The sequence below is a fragment of the Nesoenas mayeri genome, assembly GCF_963082525.1.
Source record: "Nesoenas mayeri genome assembly, chromosome: 5".
NCBI classification, from domain to species: domain Eukaryota; kingdom Metazoa; phylum Chordata; class Aves; order Columbiformes; family Columbidae; genus Nesoenas; species Nesoenas mayeri.
In genome coordinates, this window is record NC_137548.1 from 55,161,309 (window position 1) to 55,177,207 (window position 15,899).

General features: G+C 43.1%; 1 protein-coding gene across 2 annotated transcripts in view; it reads left to right on the forward strand.

The window, feature by feature from the left end:
• Nucleotides 1-10,854: 10,854 nt before the first annotated feature.
• The window catches only part of PLEKHA7 (pleckstrin homology domain containing A7), a gene marked incomplete at both ends in the record, with an annotated part of 157,980 nt that continues 152,935 nt past the window's right edge, over nt 10,855-15,899 (forward strand). For both annotated transcript variants that reach the window (XM_080345688.1, XM_080345687.1), the window contains 3 exons: nt 10,855-10,937; nt 11,097-11,173; nt 11,347-11,404. In XM_080345688.1, the coding sequence (XP_080201814.1) occupies nt 10,855-10,937; nt 11,097-11,173; nt 11,347-11,404 (218 nt within the window). The remainder of the gene's footprint in view (nt 10,938-11,096; nt 11,174-11,346; nt 11,405-15,899) is intronic.

Below are 15,899 nucleotides of genomic sequence, written 5' to 3' on the forward strand. Positions count from 1 at the left end.
CAGCCAGGCAGTGATCACAGAGTCACAGAATGTGTGGGATTGGAAGGGACCTCAAAAGATCATCCAGTCCAATCCCTCTGCCGGAGCAGGAACACCTAGATGAGGTTACACAGGAATGTGTCCAGATGGGTTTTGAATGTCTCCAGAGAAGGAGACTCCACAGCCTCCCTGGGCAGCCTGTTCCAGTGCCTGGCACTCTCACTGTGAAGAAGTTTCTTCTCATATTTAAATGGAACCTGCTATGTGATGCCAGCCTCAGTCCTGGGTGAAGCCTTTGGATGGTGATGTCCTGAAGACCAATTTGTAACCCAAAAGTAATAGCCACGTGTCTGCATCCCATCCAGCCTTTTGAGGAGTAAGAGTAACTATTCAGCCTTGTTGCATTTGAAATTGAACTGACTTGCAAACCGAGAGGCAATGGTTGTGCTGATGGTTTATTGCAAGAAGGAAAGATTATTAAGAGAACATGACAATAAAAAGGGAACAGTGGAAATTAATTTCACAGCCCACAAAAGGGTCCTATGGCTGAACATGTGTCAGAAATTAAGGCAGAACTGGGATAGCAAAAATTTTGCCTGTCCTGGATTTGCAACTTACAGATGTATTTTTCTTTTTCCATGAAAAAAACCCATCTTTTCTTTCTAGTTTTGTTGTGTTATTAATTATTTATTTTCCTCCTTAAACCAAACAAAAGAAAGTTTTATTTGTATATCACCCTGTTTTGGGCTAAGGGAAGATAAAACTAGGTGAAGAAATGTAGGAGGCTATATATGGAACCTTGCAGTATTTGAGGATGGGGGGAAAGACTACAGAATCATTTAGGTTAGAAAAGACCATTAAGATCATCAAGTCCAACCGTGATTCATTCCACACTACCTCATTCACATCCACAGCCTATCACCCCACACACCATGCCCTCCTCTCCAAATGCTGGATGTCACCTTAACCCTGACCACTAACGTAACTCCTCATGATGACGAGATGAAAGAGACCTCTCAGATTTATTGTTTTCTTTTGCCTCATTTTTGTTGAAAGTATGCTTTTCTGTTACTATAGCTACTGGCTCTGTCATGCTCACATATAGACGCTTTATCACATTGTCTTTGGAAGCTGACCGATTGTTGTTGAAGCCAGGAGTGGAGGGGATACAAATGTGAAACAGGACACTTGAAAATCATGGAAGGACCTGAGCCCAGCATAGGAAGAGGCAAAAACAGGTGTGGAGGATTGGCAGGAAGGCACACTTGCTAGGGCTGTAACAGAAAGCTGGAAGAAACAATAAAGAAGAAGGATATTGGAAAACCTGTAATGAGGTACGTAGACTTCATATTACCAGAAAAATCAAGGAGGCAAGTTAACCCTCAGTTATCTCCTCCTGGCGACAAGCAGATAACCAAAATCTTCGATTCTTCTGCAAAGGAGTCTTTGAAAGAGGAACTGGGAGACCACAGTGGGAAGAGATTGCTCTGCCCGGCAAAAGCTTATTTAGAAAGAGGGCTGAGACCTTGGTAAGTTATAAGCCTGCTGAGAAAATAACACCTCTGGAAAGACAGGGCAGAAGATGCCAAAACTGATTCCTGTCTGGAGTTTTGTGTGGGGATTGTTATCAAGGGGACTCTAGAGTGAAGTTTTGGGTCTTGCAAACAAGCACCAAGCCTCAGAAGGAGCCCAGATAGTGAATTCAGGGGTCTTTAATTGCTTTAAAAAAATGTCTTAGTGAAGATTACTGGGAATATGAGACATTCTACTTGCCCTGAGCGGGGCATGTAGTTGCAAAAAAAACCCAAAGGCCAATATGGTAATGGCAGTTGCCAGAGGTGCTGGAAGAGAACACCACCAGTCACAGGCTATTACACAGGATAGTGGACTCAAAGCTGGGAAAAAGGCTTTGATGGGAATATAGAAGTGAGGTATCTCATGTTGGGGAAAGGAGTGAAGTGCACAATCAGTGAGGAAACCTCAGAGAATTCAACAGTCTGATTTAAAATGATAAAGCTTTTAGTCTTAAAGGTCAGAGATGTCCATCTTTCCATTTGTCCCATTTCTTACAGAAAGATCGTCTCTTCATACTCGGGTGCCCATGGCTGCAGGATGACAGTGGACCTATTTGTGTTCATTAACATGGAACTGACTTCAGTTGTCTGCTTTAAAATGAACCAAATGTTGACAGTCACAGGTACAGAAAAGTTGAAGGACTGAAGAACTGGGTTTCTCAGTGCTGGCAGCCTACAGTGTCCTTTGCCAGGAAAGTAAGAAAAAGACCCTCAGCTGTTCATTATAAAAATCTTAGTTAAATGTCTGGAAATTATCCTGTAAGTGACTTTGGCACGTAATTTTTCTTCTGTATTTTTCCCTTCTACAAATAATAATTTTTCTTCTGTATTTTTCCCTCCTACAAATAACTTGGACGCTGTGCAGTCATTTAACTACAGCCACTTGTGTTTAGAATGATAAGACATGTTATGGCAAAATTATGACTATTTGTTATTTAATTACTGATTACCAAATATATCTTAGCACAAGGATTCTAGGCGTTAGGTATGTAAATTATTGGGACTTCGTGAAAGGCAAAGGAGAGAAAATGAAGAGAAGAAGCGATAGGACTGTTAAATATAGTAATCATAAAAGCTTGTGTGACAGAAATTGTAAATTGACATAGTTCTTAGGAAATGTATTCATTAATTTTTGCTTTTGCATGCATTTTTGGGCATTTCAGGGGACAGGCTTAACGATTCCTGAAATATAAATATTTGGGGCAATAGGATGCTCAGGTGAAAGGTAATTGGATATATTCAGATATTAGCATCTAAAAGGTAAATCAGTAGGGTATCATCTTTAAAAATGAAGGAGATTTGCAAGGAAAATAGAATTGTTTTGAAGATATCTTCTGGATTCCATAGAAGTTACTTTCAGCATGAACACAATTTTAAATACTGACAGTATTTTGGAAAAGAAAAGCTTTTAACTGCAGATAATTACCATTTTTCTTGCTCCTAGGAGAGTTCAGCATGGTTTGGAAGGAGAAGTTTAGATTTGCTGTGCAGCAGGAGTGTTGCCTTCTCAATGTCATTTCCCCATCTGTCTTGCTCAGCAGTGTAACGGTCTCAACTGATCCATGTGTGCAGCCATCAGTCAGATCTTGCTCCATAGTGATACAGTGAGCCTGAAAATTATTCTTGTACAGTGTCTGCTGTGCCCCACATCTTCCTCAAAGGAACTGTGGATACAATATGATATTGTTTATATTCTTTCCAGTGGTTACGAAAACGAATAACTCCTTTTTTTTTTCGTATTTGGAATTCCCTCAACAATAGATTTGTCATTATTTAATCTTTCTTACTTTATGAGCTATATTTATAATATCTTCTAGTACTCCTAGAATTTTGTTGCCTGATAGTAGTCCCATGGAAATTTAGGGAAACATCTCAATCTAGGGCAAGGGAAACAGGCTGTGTCGAGGTTTTAATTGCGGGGTGATAATAAAACCGTAGCAGATGTATGGTTAACACACTCTCCCCGCTTTCCCCCTTCAGCCCCTCCCTCTCCCCACTTCCCACTCAGGACAGGCCATTGGGAGGGAAATAAAGACAGAGAAAAGAGAGTTGGAAAAATTAAAAATGTTTTACTAATGCTACTAATAAGAATAGAGAAAATAATACAAAATATACAAAACCAGTCTGGAAAGTCCCAGCAACTGCAGAGCCAGCACCCGAAGTCCTGGACTGGACTCTGCAGCCAACCGGAGCTGGATTCAGTCTGTCACTAGGCCTCAGTTCGCAGGGACGACTAGCAAGGTCCTCTCCTAATGTCGGCCATAAGGAAAAGGGATGAGATCCTCATGATCTCCCACTTTTATATGAAGTATTAATGTGAATGGGATGTTATACTCCGTTGGTCAGTTTCTTGGTCACCTGTTTCTCATTGCCCCTCTCATGAGATGTGCATCCATGCTTATCAATGTTTGCATTCCATTGCTATGTTTACCAAAACATGTATCTGGTTTTCCAGGAAAATGCAGCTAATATAAAAGCTTTAGTTGACAGGCGAATTCACTAAAAGAGAAGCTTGTTTTTTAACAAAACAAGGACAGGCTCCAAAAATCTTTGTCCATAATTAGCCATTGCTTTCCCCACAGCATAAATTGCCCCGTGCACAAAACGCAAAACATGTTTAATTTAATGTCAAAGTTCATAAAAAGATAAAACACAATCTATTGGTGTCAATATGTTCCCTGTTCCATTCAAGATTTGGCGTTGTGAGCAATACGTATTAATGCTGTCCTGGAAAGTACCTAGGCTGGAAATGGGTGATATCTTGCAGGCAGGTTTGCCAAACTTTTGTACTTATCTTGTGACTCCTGCCACCATTCCTTGTGTCCAGCCCTCCTGGCTTCTGTAGATTGTGTGGTTCAACTGAAAACATTCCAGAGCCGGACCAGAGCATGCGCTCTATCTTTAGTCATGTCATCAGTAGTGCAAGTCGCTTATCTTTCTTAACTACATTAGGGATTGTCCTTCCTCTTCTTGTAAATAACAGAGATCTTCCAATTCAAATGGTTGCTCTGTATTCTTTCTGGGAGCTAGACAGCCACTCGATAATGGTGCTCTTTAGTAGGTATCAGGCGATGACAATTCTTGATGCCCACCTATTTCTAAAAATCTTAACATTTTGAATCACCTTCTGTTTTCACAGAAACCTAGGCTAAAAGGCATCTGGTGAGACTGGCTGTTCATAGCTGCTGATCCGAGACAAAATATGTATACTTAGAATCTCCCTGACAGAAGTTTTGTCTGGACCAGCCTTTAGGAATTTGTGATGAAGGGAATACCATAACATTCCTACTTAGTCTGGTTTACTGCTAATTATATTTGGAAAATTTTCTATGTAGCATCTATCTTCAAATTTATCTTGGCATAAATCAAGCTGATTTCTTCTCACCCTGAAATGGATTAACATGGACTGTAATTGACTGGTATATATTAAAACCCAACAACTATATATTAATTTTGAAAGGATACAATAATGACCTTGTTATCTTGTTTGCTTTCCCTACCCAGTGAGGTAATATTTGGTATTTCTTCGAGTTGAATAGTTTCAATTTGTCCTGTTTTGTTGTAAACAACTTTTGGACCTCAGACTTAAAACATATATATATATATATATATATATATATATGTTTGCGTGTTTGATCTATTTCTTTACAGTGTTCCTTTATCCCACAGCATGAATCTGGCTCTAGCTGTGCATGGCCATTTTTTGTTTTTCAGGTTATTGAAAAGTCCCGTTGATGTCACTAATATCTTTATTCTGCACTGAGCTATGGACATTGGGTAATCAATCACATATATTATCTTTTTTCTCTGTAATATCTTTTGAAGAGGCCCTACCCAGCAGTGTCCAAAGTCTACCATTTTTGTGGGTTCAAACTTGCAGCAATGAGGGACATCAGCATGTCTCCTTGAGTTACCCAGGGACAAGGGAATCTATTATTGTGCTGTTAATCATTATATATATAGTGCTATTAATCATTATATATATATATATATGTAATAATTAATATTGTTCTATTGAGATGGCTTTTCCCATGCTGTTTGAGAGTTCAACAGTGAAAGCTGCTTTCTCTAATTTGGACAAATACATCATATCTATTCCTTAGTGAAATTCCTCCATCATCAGAAAAGATGTTGCAGTTTTGGAGAAATGGCATCAGAAATTTTCCTGGAATGTGCATTTGCCTGATTTTTCCAAGAGCTCTTTCATATTTCCCCTCCTGTCTGATTAACATATTCTTCTGTCTATAAGAATCAGTGTGTTGATTTCTGGTCTCTTAAGCACTTGCCACTGCCAGGCGGGAATCTCACTGCACAATCTTGAAGAACAATTCAGTTGCACAACCTATACCTGAGTAATGAGAAAGACTGGGCAAACTGCTCCAAAATTGTCTAGCAAACCAATCTGTGAACCCTTTTGTGATTTTAATTTTCAGCTGTTCTGAGCAGAGCTGGTAAATCATGCTAAAAGGCATATTACACATTTTGCATTATGGCTTAAGAGCTTTCCTAACCGTGATTTAATAATTCAGATCCATTGCTTCTCAAACATTTTGCCTCTGTCTGACCTGACACCTTTTATAGGTTGTGCTTGTCCTTTAAAAAATGTACAGGCCATGATGAAAAACTTATAACTCACAGGTTTTTCTACGCATTGTATCTCTCTTCAGTTAAATCTTCTGAAACAGCAGCAGCTTTTGACCTCTAAGACCATCAAATTCAATTATATTCCATCCTCAGAAAAATAGGAAATAGAATATTAGAACACCCAGCAGCCTGAAATGCAGCTGGAATTCTGTAACCTCCTAGACACTGGATCTAATTGTGACCGATGGAATTACACTTTAACATTTTTTCTTTGTTGGAGATTCTTATATAGTATCTCCAGTATTATTTCTAGACTCCTGCTCCATGTTTTGCTGAAAAGTTACAGCACGTAAAACGTTGAAAAAGTGCAGGGGAACATGCAGACCTGAATGGGGCAGGGGTGGTGGTGTGTGTAATAAACATGGGAAAAAAGGAAATGAGAAGATTTGGATGTTGGCACTGACAGGGTGAGGTTGAGTTGTAAGGGGAAGGGCTAAAAAGAAAGGAAAGGGAGGAGGTAGAAAGGATGTTCATGTTCAGTTGTTTTATTTTATTCTGGAAATAGCAAAGTGTAGCTACAGATTTTGGCATACTTTAAAATATATATCACTTACCAAAAAAGTGCTCCCAGGGGATGCAGACAGAGCAAGTAACACTATTAACGTGTTCATATAAAGCTGCCAAATGTAGGTGCAAACTTGCAGTACTCAGGGACCTCAGCATGTCCCCCTGAATTACCCAGTTATCAACAAAAGGAGACTCAAATTAGCTTTTATTAGACCCTTAATCTTGTTAAATAGCATATATTGCTTCCTTCGGCTGAGTTCCTGATATTGTGGCCTGAAACTCCTTATTTAACCCTAAATACTTTCTTCCACATAGTGCCTCCCCAGAGCAATGAATGATCTGTATTAGAAAATAAGTGGTCAAAACTAGCCAGGGAAGGCTGGAACCAGAGCTTGAGAACAAGCTGTGTGCAGAAAAAAGGAACCAGAAGAACCTTGTAATCTTATTAATGAATGATGCCTGGAGGCATTCTTCCTCCAGGGCTCTAAATCACACACCTACCTCCTGATCAGCCCAATACAAGTCAGCTTGTGAACTTCTATGAATGTATAGTAAGTTTTCATCTTGATCTTGATTTTAGAATAGAGCTCTGCAAGTTACATGCTTTTTCGATAATGCATTTATCTGCAATTAACAGGTGCTACAGGCACCATGATGCATCAACTCATGATTTGGTCATGTGACAAGGGTGATAAATTGAAACAGGGAGCTTCTAGCTCGATGTAATGAAAGCATTTTCACTACAAGAACATGGGAACTAGTTGCTAAGAGAGGCTGTAGAATTTCCATCCTTGGAGATTTTCAGATACTACCTGGACAAAGGCCTGAGCCACCTGGTCTAAATTCAACACTCAACCCTGCAGGAGGTTGCACTACATGACCATTATCTCTTATTGCAAGAACTGAGGAGAATCAATGAAACAGGAGCTGGGTTTCAAACAAAAGGAGGTGATTCTTCATACATGGTTCAGGTAAGATGAGCATTAGGAACATTTTGTTACTGACTGTTTTGGATGATAGAAGCTATGTGGGCTCTAGTCTGGATGGGTTCACAGAAGAGATCTGTTAGGAGTTATATATGGAAGCAAAATCTTGCTCAAGAGCCTTCTGAGCTCCCAGCTTTTGAAGGCAAGCACTAGATGTAGATACTATCAAGTTGAGGAATGAAGGGAGGAAGCTGGGGAGTTACATACGATTGTTTGGCTCTTGCATGCTTTCTGGCACCTGCTCTTGTTGAGATCGGAGACAGAATACTAGGCTAAGCAGACACTTAGTTTGACCCAGTACAGATGCTTTTAGGACCCAAAATACACAATAATGTTTATTCAATTTAGTTACTATTCACTGTAAGTGGAGAAGCCTATCTAGCCACAGTGCTCTAGTGGCCTAAGTGTGGTGAAGTTACAAGCTGACAGAGAATGAAAGATTTGCTTCACAGCATCAAGATAAATAAATTATTGCTCTGGACAGATTAATCTCTTCTGCACGGATCTAAACATGCAATGACACTAAGAAACTTGTATTTGATTTACTTCGTAATTGCATGAGAACTGACCTATTGGGGGTTCTATGATAACTCACATCTAATCACAACATCACCAGAATGACTCCAAATTGTTAGGGTTTCAAAGAGAAGCAGCACAAAAGTTTTAATCAAAATTCTGACTTGGCATAAAGGGCTAGAAGGTGGTCTCTGTTGCTTTTGAATAAACTAAAATTCTGTGAATTGTTGGAAGATGACAATATTGAGGAAGAATTTTTGATGGTATAATTTCAGGGAAATCAGTCAATAGAAGTTAGCAATAGTTCTGCAGGTGCAAGACTCTGCTAGACTTACACACCATTTCCGCCTCCCCTGCCCCGCCTTGATTTCAAGCCCATGCTTTCTCATATGCAACTGAAATCAAACACTTTCCAACATTTAGCTTGTGACATGTCCCGCAGTAATGATGATGATGCTTGGTCTACAATGGAGCCATCTTTTCTAAGAGTGGCTAAAAAGGGAGCCTCACAGAATGCCATCTTGATGTACCATACCTGCATGTTGTCTGAAACTCCTATGAAATACAGCAAAATCTCTCTTTTCCCATTGCTGCTGCTTTTCTTGCTCCCTACTTTCTTCTGATGATGCATTTTAGTTATTTAGAAGAAAAAGCATACCTGTATTATTTTCCCTATACCACAGCACTCTCCCCTCTTAAACCCTCCCTACTGCAGGCTTCTCCCTGACAGCCATGCCCTCAGTTCTTCTGTTTTCATTTACCCATCTGCCCTTTCCCATGCCTCTTTGCAGCCTGTCTTTCCCTTATTTAATAGTTTCCTTCTACCCCAAGCTAGCAAACATCCCATTTCCTGGTTCTTTGATCCTTCTCTCTCTCTCCAGTATCAGAACAGCAAAACCTCATAGAGCCACGCTTGGCTCTACCACTGCTGTTCTCCTTGAGAGAAGCAGGTGAAGGATTTCCCTACCCTGACCCCTCTTGGCTTTCTCAGCCCCCTCTTCTGCTGCAATTATCTTCCCTGCCAAGCTGATGCTGGGAGGCACATGCTGTCACTCCTCACTCAGAACCCCAGGCACCAGTACAGCTTAGGGGTGGACTTGCTGGAGAGCAGCATTGCAGAGGACCTGGGAGTTCTGGTCAACAACAGGCTGACCACGAGTCAACAATTTGCCCTTGTGGCCAAGAAGGCAAACAGTACCATGGGTGCATTAGGAAGAATGTGACCAGCAGGTCAAGGGAGGTTATCGTCCCCCTCTGCTCTGCCCTGGTGAGGCTGCATCTGGAGTACAGTTCTGGGCTCCCAGTTTCAGAAGGATAAGGAATTACTAGAGGGAGTCCAGCAGTGGGCTACAATGATTAGGGATCTGGAACATCTTTCTTACAAGGAGAGACTGAGGGTCTGTTCAGCCTGGAGAAGGGTGAGAGGGGATCTCATCAGTGCTTATAAATATCCCAAGGGTGGGTGTCAAGGGGATGGGACCAGACTCCTTTCAGTGGTGCCCAACAACAGGATGAGGGGTGACAGCCACAGTCTGAAGCACAGGAGGTTCCATCTGAATATGAGGAGAAACTTCTTTATTTTGAGGGTAACAGAGCCCTGGAACAGGCTGCCCAGAGAGCTTGTGGAATCTTCTCTGGAGACATTCAAGACCTGCCTGGATGCATTCCTGTGTGATCTGCTCCAGGTGAACCTGCCTTAGCAGGTGTGTTGGACTAGATGATCTCCAGAGGTCCTTTCCAACCCTAACGATTCTGTGATATTCTGTAGTGACTGCAGCTTTGCCTGGAGCACTTAACTCTGTCCTTAGCTGCAGCTTCACTGTGCACCAGCGCCAGCAGAAAACTTGATGTCACAAGTCTGAGCTTGGAGGGAGTGATGTGCAACTTAAATTCACCTGGCAGGTGCTCTCTTGTTACCACTCCCTCCTTTTCTAGGTTATTGATGAATATAGCGGTTGGCACAGGTCCCTTGCAATATCGGTGACAGCTCTACTTGTCAACTGACTGCTACTGACTCTGCTTTCAACCTTCCAGCCACCGTCCCTCAAAACTGAGGTTCAAAGTCCCTATGCCCTTTCTCTCCTCACCTTCCACCATTGCTGAGAGTATCCCGGGACACGGTGGAAGTCGAGTGCAATCACACCTGTACTGATCCTTCCTTTGTCACGTTCTGGGTGGCAGCCGGGACTCCGAGACTGGAGCAGGAGATCGATCCGGCCTCTTCGTTGAGCGGAGATCGTCTCCAAGGACGTGACCCCTCCCTGTCAGACCGCGGGGCCGCTCCTGCCCCCGCGGGGCGCCGCTTGCTCCCGAGCCCGCGTCCCGCTCGGTGTCCTACGACTCGGGGGTGACCCCGGCGGCTGCCGCGCGGAGACGGGGCCGCCGGCCCACGCGGGACTCGGGGGAGCGCGCGGGGCCGCGGCGGACAAAGGGGCCGGCGCCCCCTCAGGCTCCCGCCGCCTCAGCCGTCCGCCCGGGGTCGGCGCCGGCCTCCTGACGGGCGGGAGGTGTCGCCCCTTGCCCGCGCCGGGGCGCCGCGCCTCCGGCGGCCGCGGTGGCGCTGCCGAGCAGAGCCGGGCGCTGGGCGCCGAGCGCCGGCCGCCCGCCCGCACCCCCTCCCCGGCCGGCTGGCTGCGCGCACCGCGAACATGGCGGCGGCGGTGGGGCGGGACACTCTACCTGAGCACTGGTCCTACGGCGTCTGCAAGGACGGGCGAGTCTTCTTCATCGAGTAAGGGGGCGCCGGCGGGCGGGGGCGCCGAGGGAAGGGGTGCGGGGGTGGAGGGTGGCCCCGCTCCCGCCGCTGCCTGCCCGCCCCCCTCCCTCCCTCCCGCCCGGGCGGCCGCACGCAGTCTCTAACAGGTGCATGTTTTCCGCTTCTCCCCCGCAGCGACCTGACCCGCACCACCACTTGGCTGCATCCTCGCACCGGGGAGCCCGTCAACTCCGGGCACATGATCCGCTCAGGTGGGTGTCCGGGGGCGGCGGGAAGGCTGCCCCGCCCGGCCCTCGCCCCTCGCACCGTTAACGGCCGCTTCGCTCCCCCCGCGCTCCGCGGCCAGTGAGGCACTTCGCGGGCGAAGTTCTCACCCCTCCTTCCCCGCTTTCTTTCTCTTTCCCTCTGTCCCCCTCCCTTGCAGACCTGCCCCGCGGATGGGAGGAGGGGTTCTCGGAGGAGGGCGCCAGCTACTTCATCGAGTGAGTAACTGCCCGGCCCCGCGGGGCGCGTTGGCGGCGCGGCCCTGGCCCGGCCGCGGGGCCGCCTCAGGCGGGTGGGGGGGCGCCGGGCCGCTGCCACCTCCAACCGGCCCCGACCCGGCACGTCCGCCCGTTTAATTAATGATCAACGCGAGGGAAAGTGACGAGCCGGGCGGTGTCGGATGGGGAAAGTTGGCTGCCGGGCGCGGCTGCTGCGGGATCCCCGCCTGCCGCTCTCGGTGTCTAGCAACAGGTTTCCCTGGAGGCGGCTCTTCAGGCTTTTTTGTCCTTTTTTTTTTCTTGTGTGTGTGTGTGTTGTTTCTCTCCCTTCTTCTTGGATTTAAAGTGCGTTTTGTGGCAGGTGGAGCCGTACATTTCTGAGCGCCGGTCATGGTTGAAGGTGGATGGTTTTGTTTTTGTTTTTTTTTTCATTTATTTTAAATCGCTCGTGGCTGTGGATGTAGCACTGGGAAGTTTTGCAAGCAAAAGGCTTTCAGTGTTTCTTTCTAGAGAGAGGGCTGAACAGATGAGCTTCCCTTGCCTGGGCTGGTGGTGGCCATCCTATCTTTCATGTGCCGTATCTTATTCAGAGAACAGTTAAAAACTTGGTCTGTGCTGCCTGTTAAGGCTCTTTTACTCTATGAGATGCAAGCATATTTCACTAAAGAGGATAACTAAGAGAATTTATTTCAAACATTACTATATAAGGCTTTTTACATCAGTGTTTGCATTTGTAAAAGCAGAGTTCTAATCAAATCAGTAAAACTTTGGTATGCCCTGGGTATACAGCTGTATGCCACTTATGTCTTAGCATTTTCCTTTGGAAGTCTGAATGTGTGATAAATTCAGTGAAACTAACAGAAAAGGATTGGAAAACACTCAGACTATCTTACTGCTTCAGTGCAGGACTGGAATGGTTAACCCAGGTCATTAGGTACAGTCCCCTATAACTGCTGACAACTGTGTCACAGATGTCAAGTTTTGAAATGCCTGCAGAGTGATATGCTCCAAAACCTTTGAGAAACCTGAGGTCTTTTTAATAAAGACCCAACTTCAAAACCATACTGGGCCAGGTGAAGGAGGAATTGACTGAAGCCATCATAAATACCTCACATGGTAGGATGAGTATTAAATAAAATTCCAGATGATCCTAAAATGTCCTTTTTTTTACCTACAAAGGAGGAAAAAGGCTGTCAGTCCCTGTTTGACTGAGAGAGACAATTCCTTACAGTGCTGGATTGGGCAGTTTAGCTCTCTCAACTCGTGTACAGGAGATAGCAGCAAGGCATTGGAGAGCAGCTGAATACCGCTTAGAGCAGCCATCCTGTAACTGTGGCCAGTGCATTGAAAGGAAGGAATAAGAGTTCTTCTGGTTACATAGGTGGCTGATGGAACTCTAAGATAACTGTACAGTCTGTAAATGTATAGTAGACAGATCTTTTACATAGGTACATCAACACAAACTTGTAGGAATGCATCTATTTGTCTTTCTGTTCTTTCCAGGAGCTTACTAGTGCAATTTTAGAACAGCTTAGGTTTCTTTTCCCAGCTGCTCTATTTGGAAGACCACATTCATGTCTTGTTTGTCAGGCAATTACAAAACTTTTAATTTCTGATCTGTTAAATTATAGCTGTGTGTAGTCATAACTTGTGCTAATAGTATACTTTAGCTTGGGCTGGAAGTGCTGCAGGACATGAAATACGGAAAGGAGTGTGTATTTTATACAACAGTTGGATAAACTTGACCATCTTTAGCCAACTGAAGTTTTGTGAGGAGCAACAGCAATTTTTTGACATAAATCTGTTCAGCTGCATTGCTTCAGACCAGAGTTTCACCTGATGCAGGATCCTCTTCAGCAGTGATACTTCCCCCAGCACTGCTCTGGCCTCTCTGTTTTCAGCTCGGAGGCTTTCTTAGCAAAGTGGAATTTCTCAGGTTTTCTTCTATGAACATAGTGAGCTCCCCTTGGGCTCACATAAACATCAGCATCCTTAGATGAGGATTTCCATACCTCACTGCCCTGGCCGTTCCTCCCGTGTTGCTTCCACGTGATGAGTTCTCAGCTTACAGAAAAGATCTCTAAACGCATGATTTCACATGTTGTACTATTAAATTCCATTTTCTGGCATTCCAGCTCACAAAAACCATGAGCTCTCCTGTACAGCTACCCAGTCCTTTTTGTACTGGCAATAGTTTCCAGTTTGGTGTCATCCACAGAAATTTCATCAGCACATTGTCACTCCTTAGCTACTAATTTATTGAAGAGTGTCAGGAGGAATGCTACAAGTCACTCATCTCTTGTGCTGATTTCCACTATTAAGACAACTTATTGTAGCTTTTCCTCTTTGGTCAATTTCTTTATGTGTCTTGTAACTCTTATTTCTATTTTAAATATTATTTAAGTATTATTTCTTTAATGAAAGGAAAGTGTTACTAAGTAGTACTTCTATCCTAAATAACTTCATGTGGGACACAATCAAACATTTTATTTAAAAGTATATAGGCTAATTCCACTTATATAACTGATTTCTGGTGCAGCAGTAATCAAAATGTTAGATGAAACGCTGGTTGTGAGCCATGTTTGACTTAAATTGACACAGGATTAAATATTTTTTTTTTTTACTTCAATACTATGGACAACCTTGTAACATTGTATAGTAAAACAAGGTTTATAAGCTGGTCGAGCTTAATATCACAACCAGGTAAGCTTTTCTCCTCCTTTCATGTACTGGGACTTTGAAAATTTCCAGAACTCCACTTCTGATGGACAGAAGCTTTCAAAATTAATGTGCTCTGGTTTATAATGTGTGGGATTTTTTGTGTGTGTCAGTGCTGTTCTATAGCTAAGCAGCTGTCCTGTAGTTTAAGGGGACTGTTTTCTCTTCTGTTATTGATTTGAGATGTTTGTGTGAAATCACATCCCCTTTAGTCTTGTTTTGCTCAACTAAATAAACTGGGTTCTTTGTCTGGCCCTTTAAAAAGGGCTCTCCTTCTGTTTGATTACCCTGTAGTTCTCTGCACCTCTTGCAATATGAAGTAATCTTTGTTGTACAGAATCGTGTGCTGGAATGAGCTTTTGTGAGCCTCTCAAACAACAAAAGTGCTTTCTTGGCTTTCAGAATTTCTCAGCTTTCTGCATTTTAGTTTGTTTGCCTATTTGGGGAAGACACCCACACTGACAGCACATGCGAATGCTGCCAGTTGACTGATACATCCAGATCTTTCTTTGCTGCTTTAACTTTTAAGACTCTATATTAGGAAGTCACGTATGAAGCTACATTCTAGTTCTCCCCATTTATGCATATCCACATCTTCCTGAATTATTTTCTCTGTTCGATTATTCTTCAGGTTTCTTTGATAGTGGCAAACCCTATCAGTGCAGCCCTGCCTTCTATCATTAAATCACTAAATGTTAAATAAATCATGCATAAGCTGATATTTCTGGATCTCCATTTGGTAGTTTTGATAAAATCTCACTGTTTCTTCTGTGGCTTATTTGCAATTTTTCAATAGCTTGTCCTAAGATGAAAATGGGATAACTCTATGCAATTTTATGTCTTTCCACATACGTAGCCTTACCATCTTTGTTACTCTTAATCAAACAAAGACATGGCATAATCACCTGCACTCAATATAGGTATCAATTGGGAAAGGTTGCTTGCAATTTGGTTACTGTTACCTGTGAACTGTTAGACTTTTTTTCATCAATGTTACTTCATCTTTTCTTTGACTGACAAAAGGGTGTAAAAGTGAGCAATGTGACTTTTTTTTTTAACCTAAAAAATGGAGTGTGTAATTTGTTTGGTATGCCAACCTTTGATCAGTTTTAAGAGGAATATTGATTTAGTAGTGATAATAGGACTGGATGTTTCTTTGTCTGAAAGTATCCTAGATCTTGCATATTCTGATTTGGAGTGCCGAGGACAGCTTGCACTACTCTTCCGTCTCTTTGTTTGTTGTCATTGCTGATGTTTTTGAAATAAGTTGTGTTTGTTGGGCAACTGCTTTATGTTAGAATCACTGCAGAAAGGTGGTTGTTGCTGAGCCTGTGTGGAATTGAATGAGGACTTGACAACGCTTGCTCTGGTTTGTTTCTGGTAGTTGGGTTTCTGATGCGTGGTGGTAAGTTAAGTGTGGTTGGCAGACTCTAATTTTGGGGAAGGAGATATGATGTGGGGAAAATAGTGACTGATGGAAAAACAGTGCATGTATACATTTTAGTTCAGGCTTCTGTTTCCATTTGCTTATTTTTTTGATAATCCAAAAGACTTAAGGAAGGTGGAAAGCTTTGAAAGTGTGGAATGCTTTTTTGGTTACCTTCTTATAGTTTTGAAAGATTTTGATGAGTATTTATGCAATACAATCCATTCTTCCAGTATTAGATACATAACTGGCTTGTATTAATTTATGTTAAAAAAGGTACTGCTGCTATAGATATTGTCTTAGAACACTGCAATAATATTGCACATCACAAAGGTAATATTGCATTCAAGG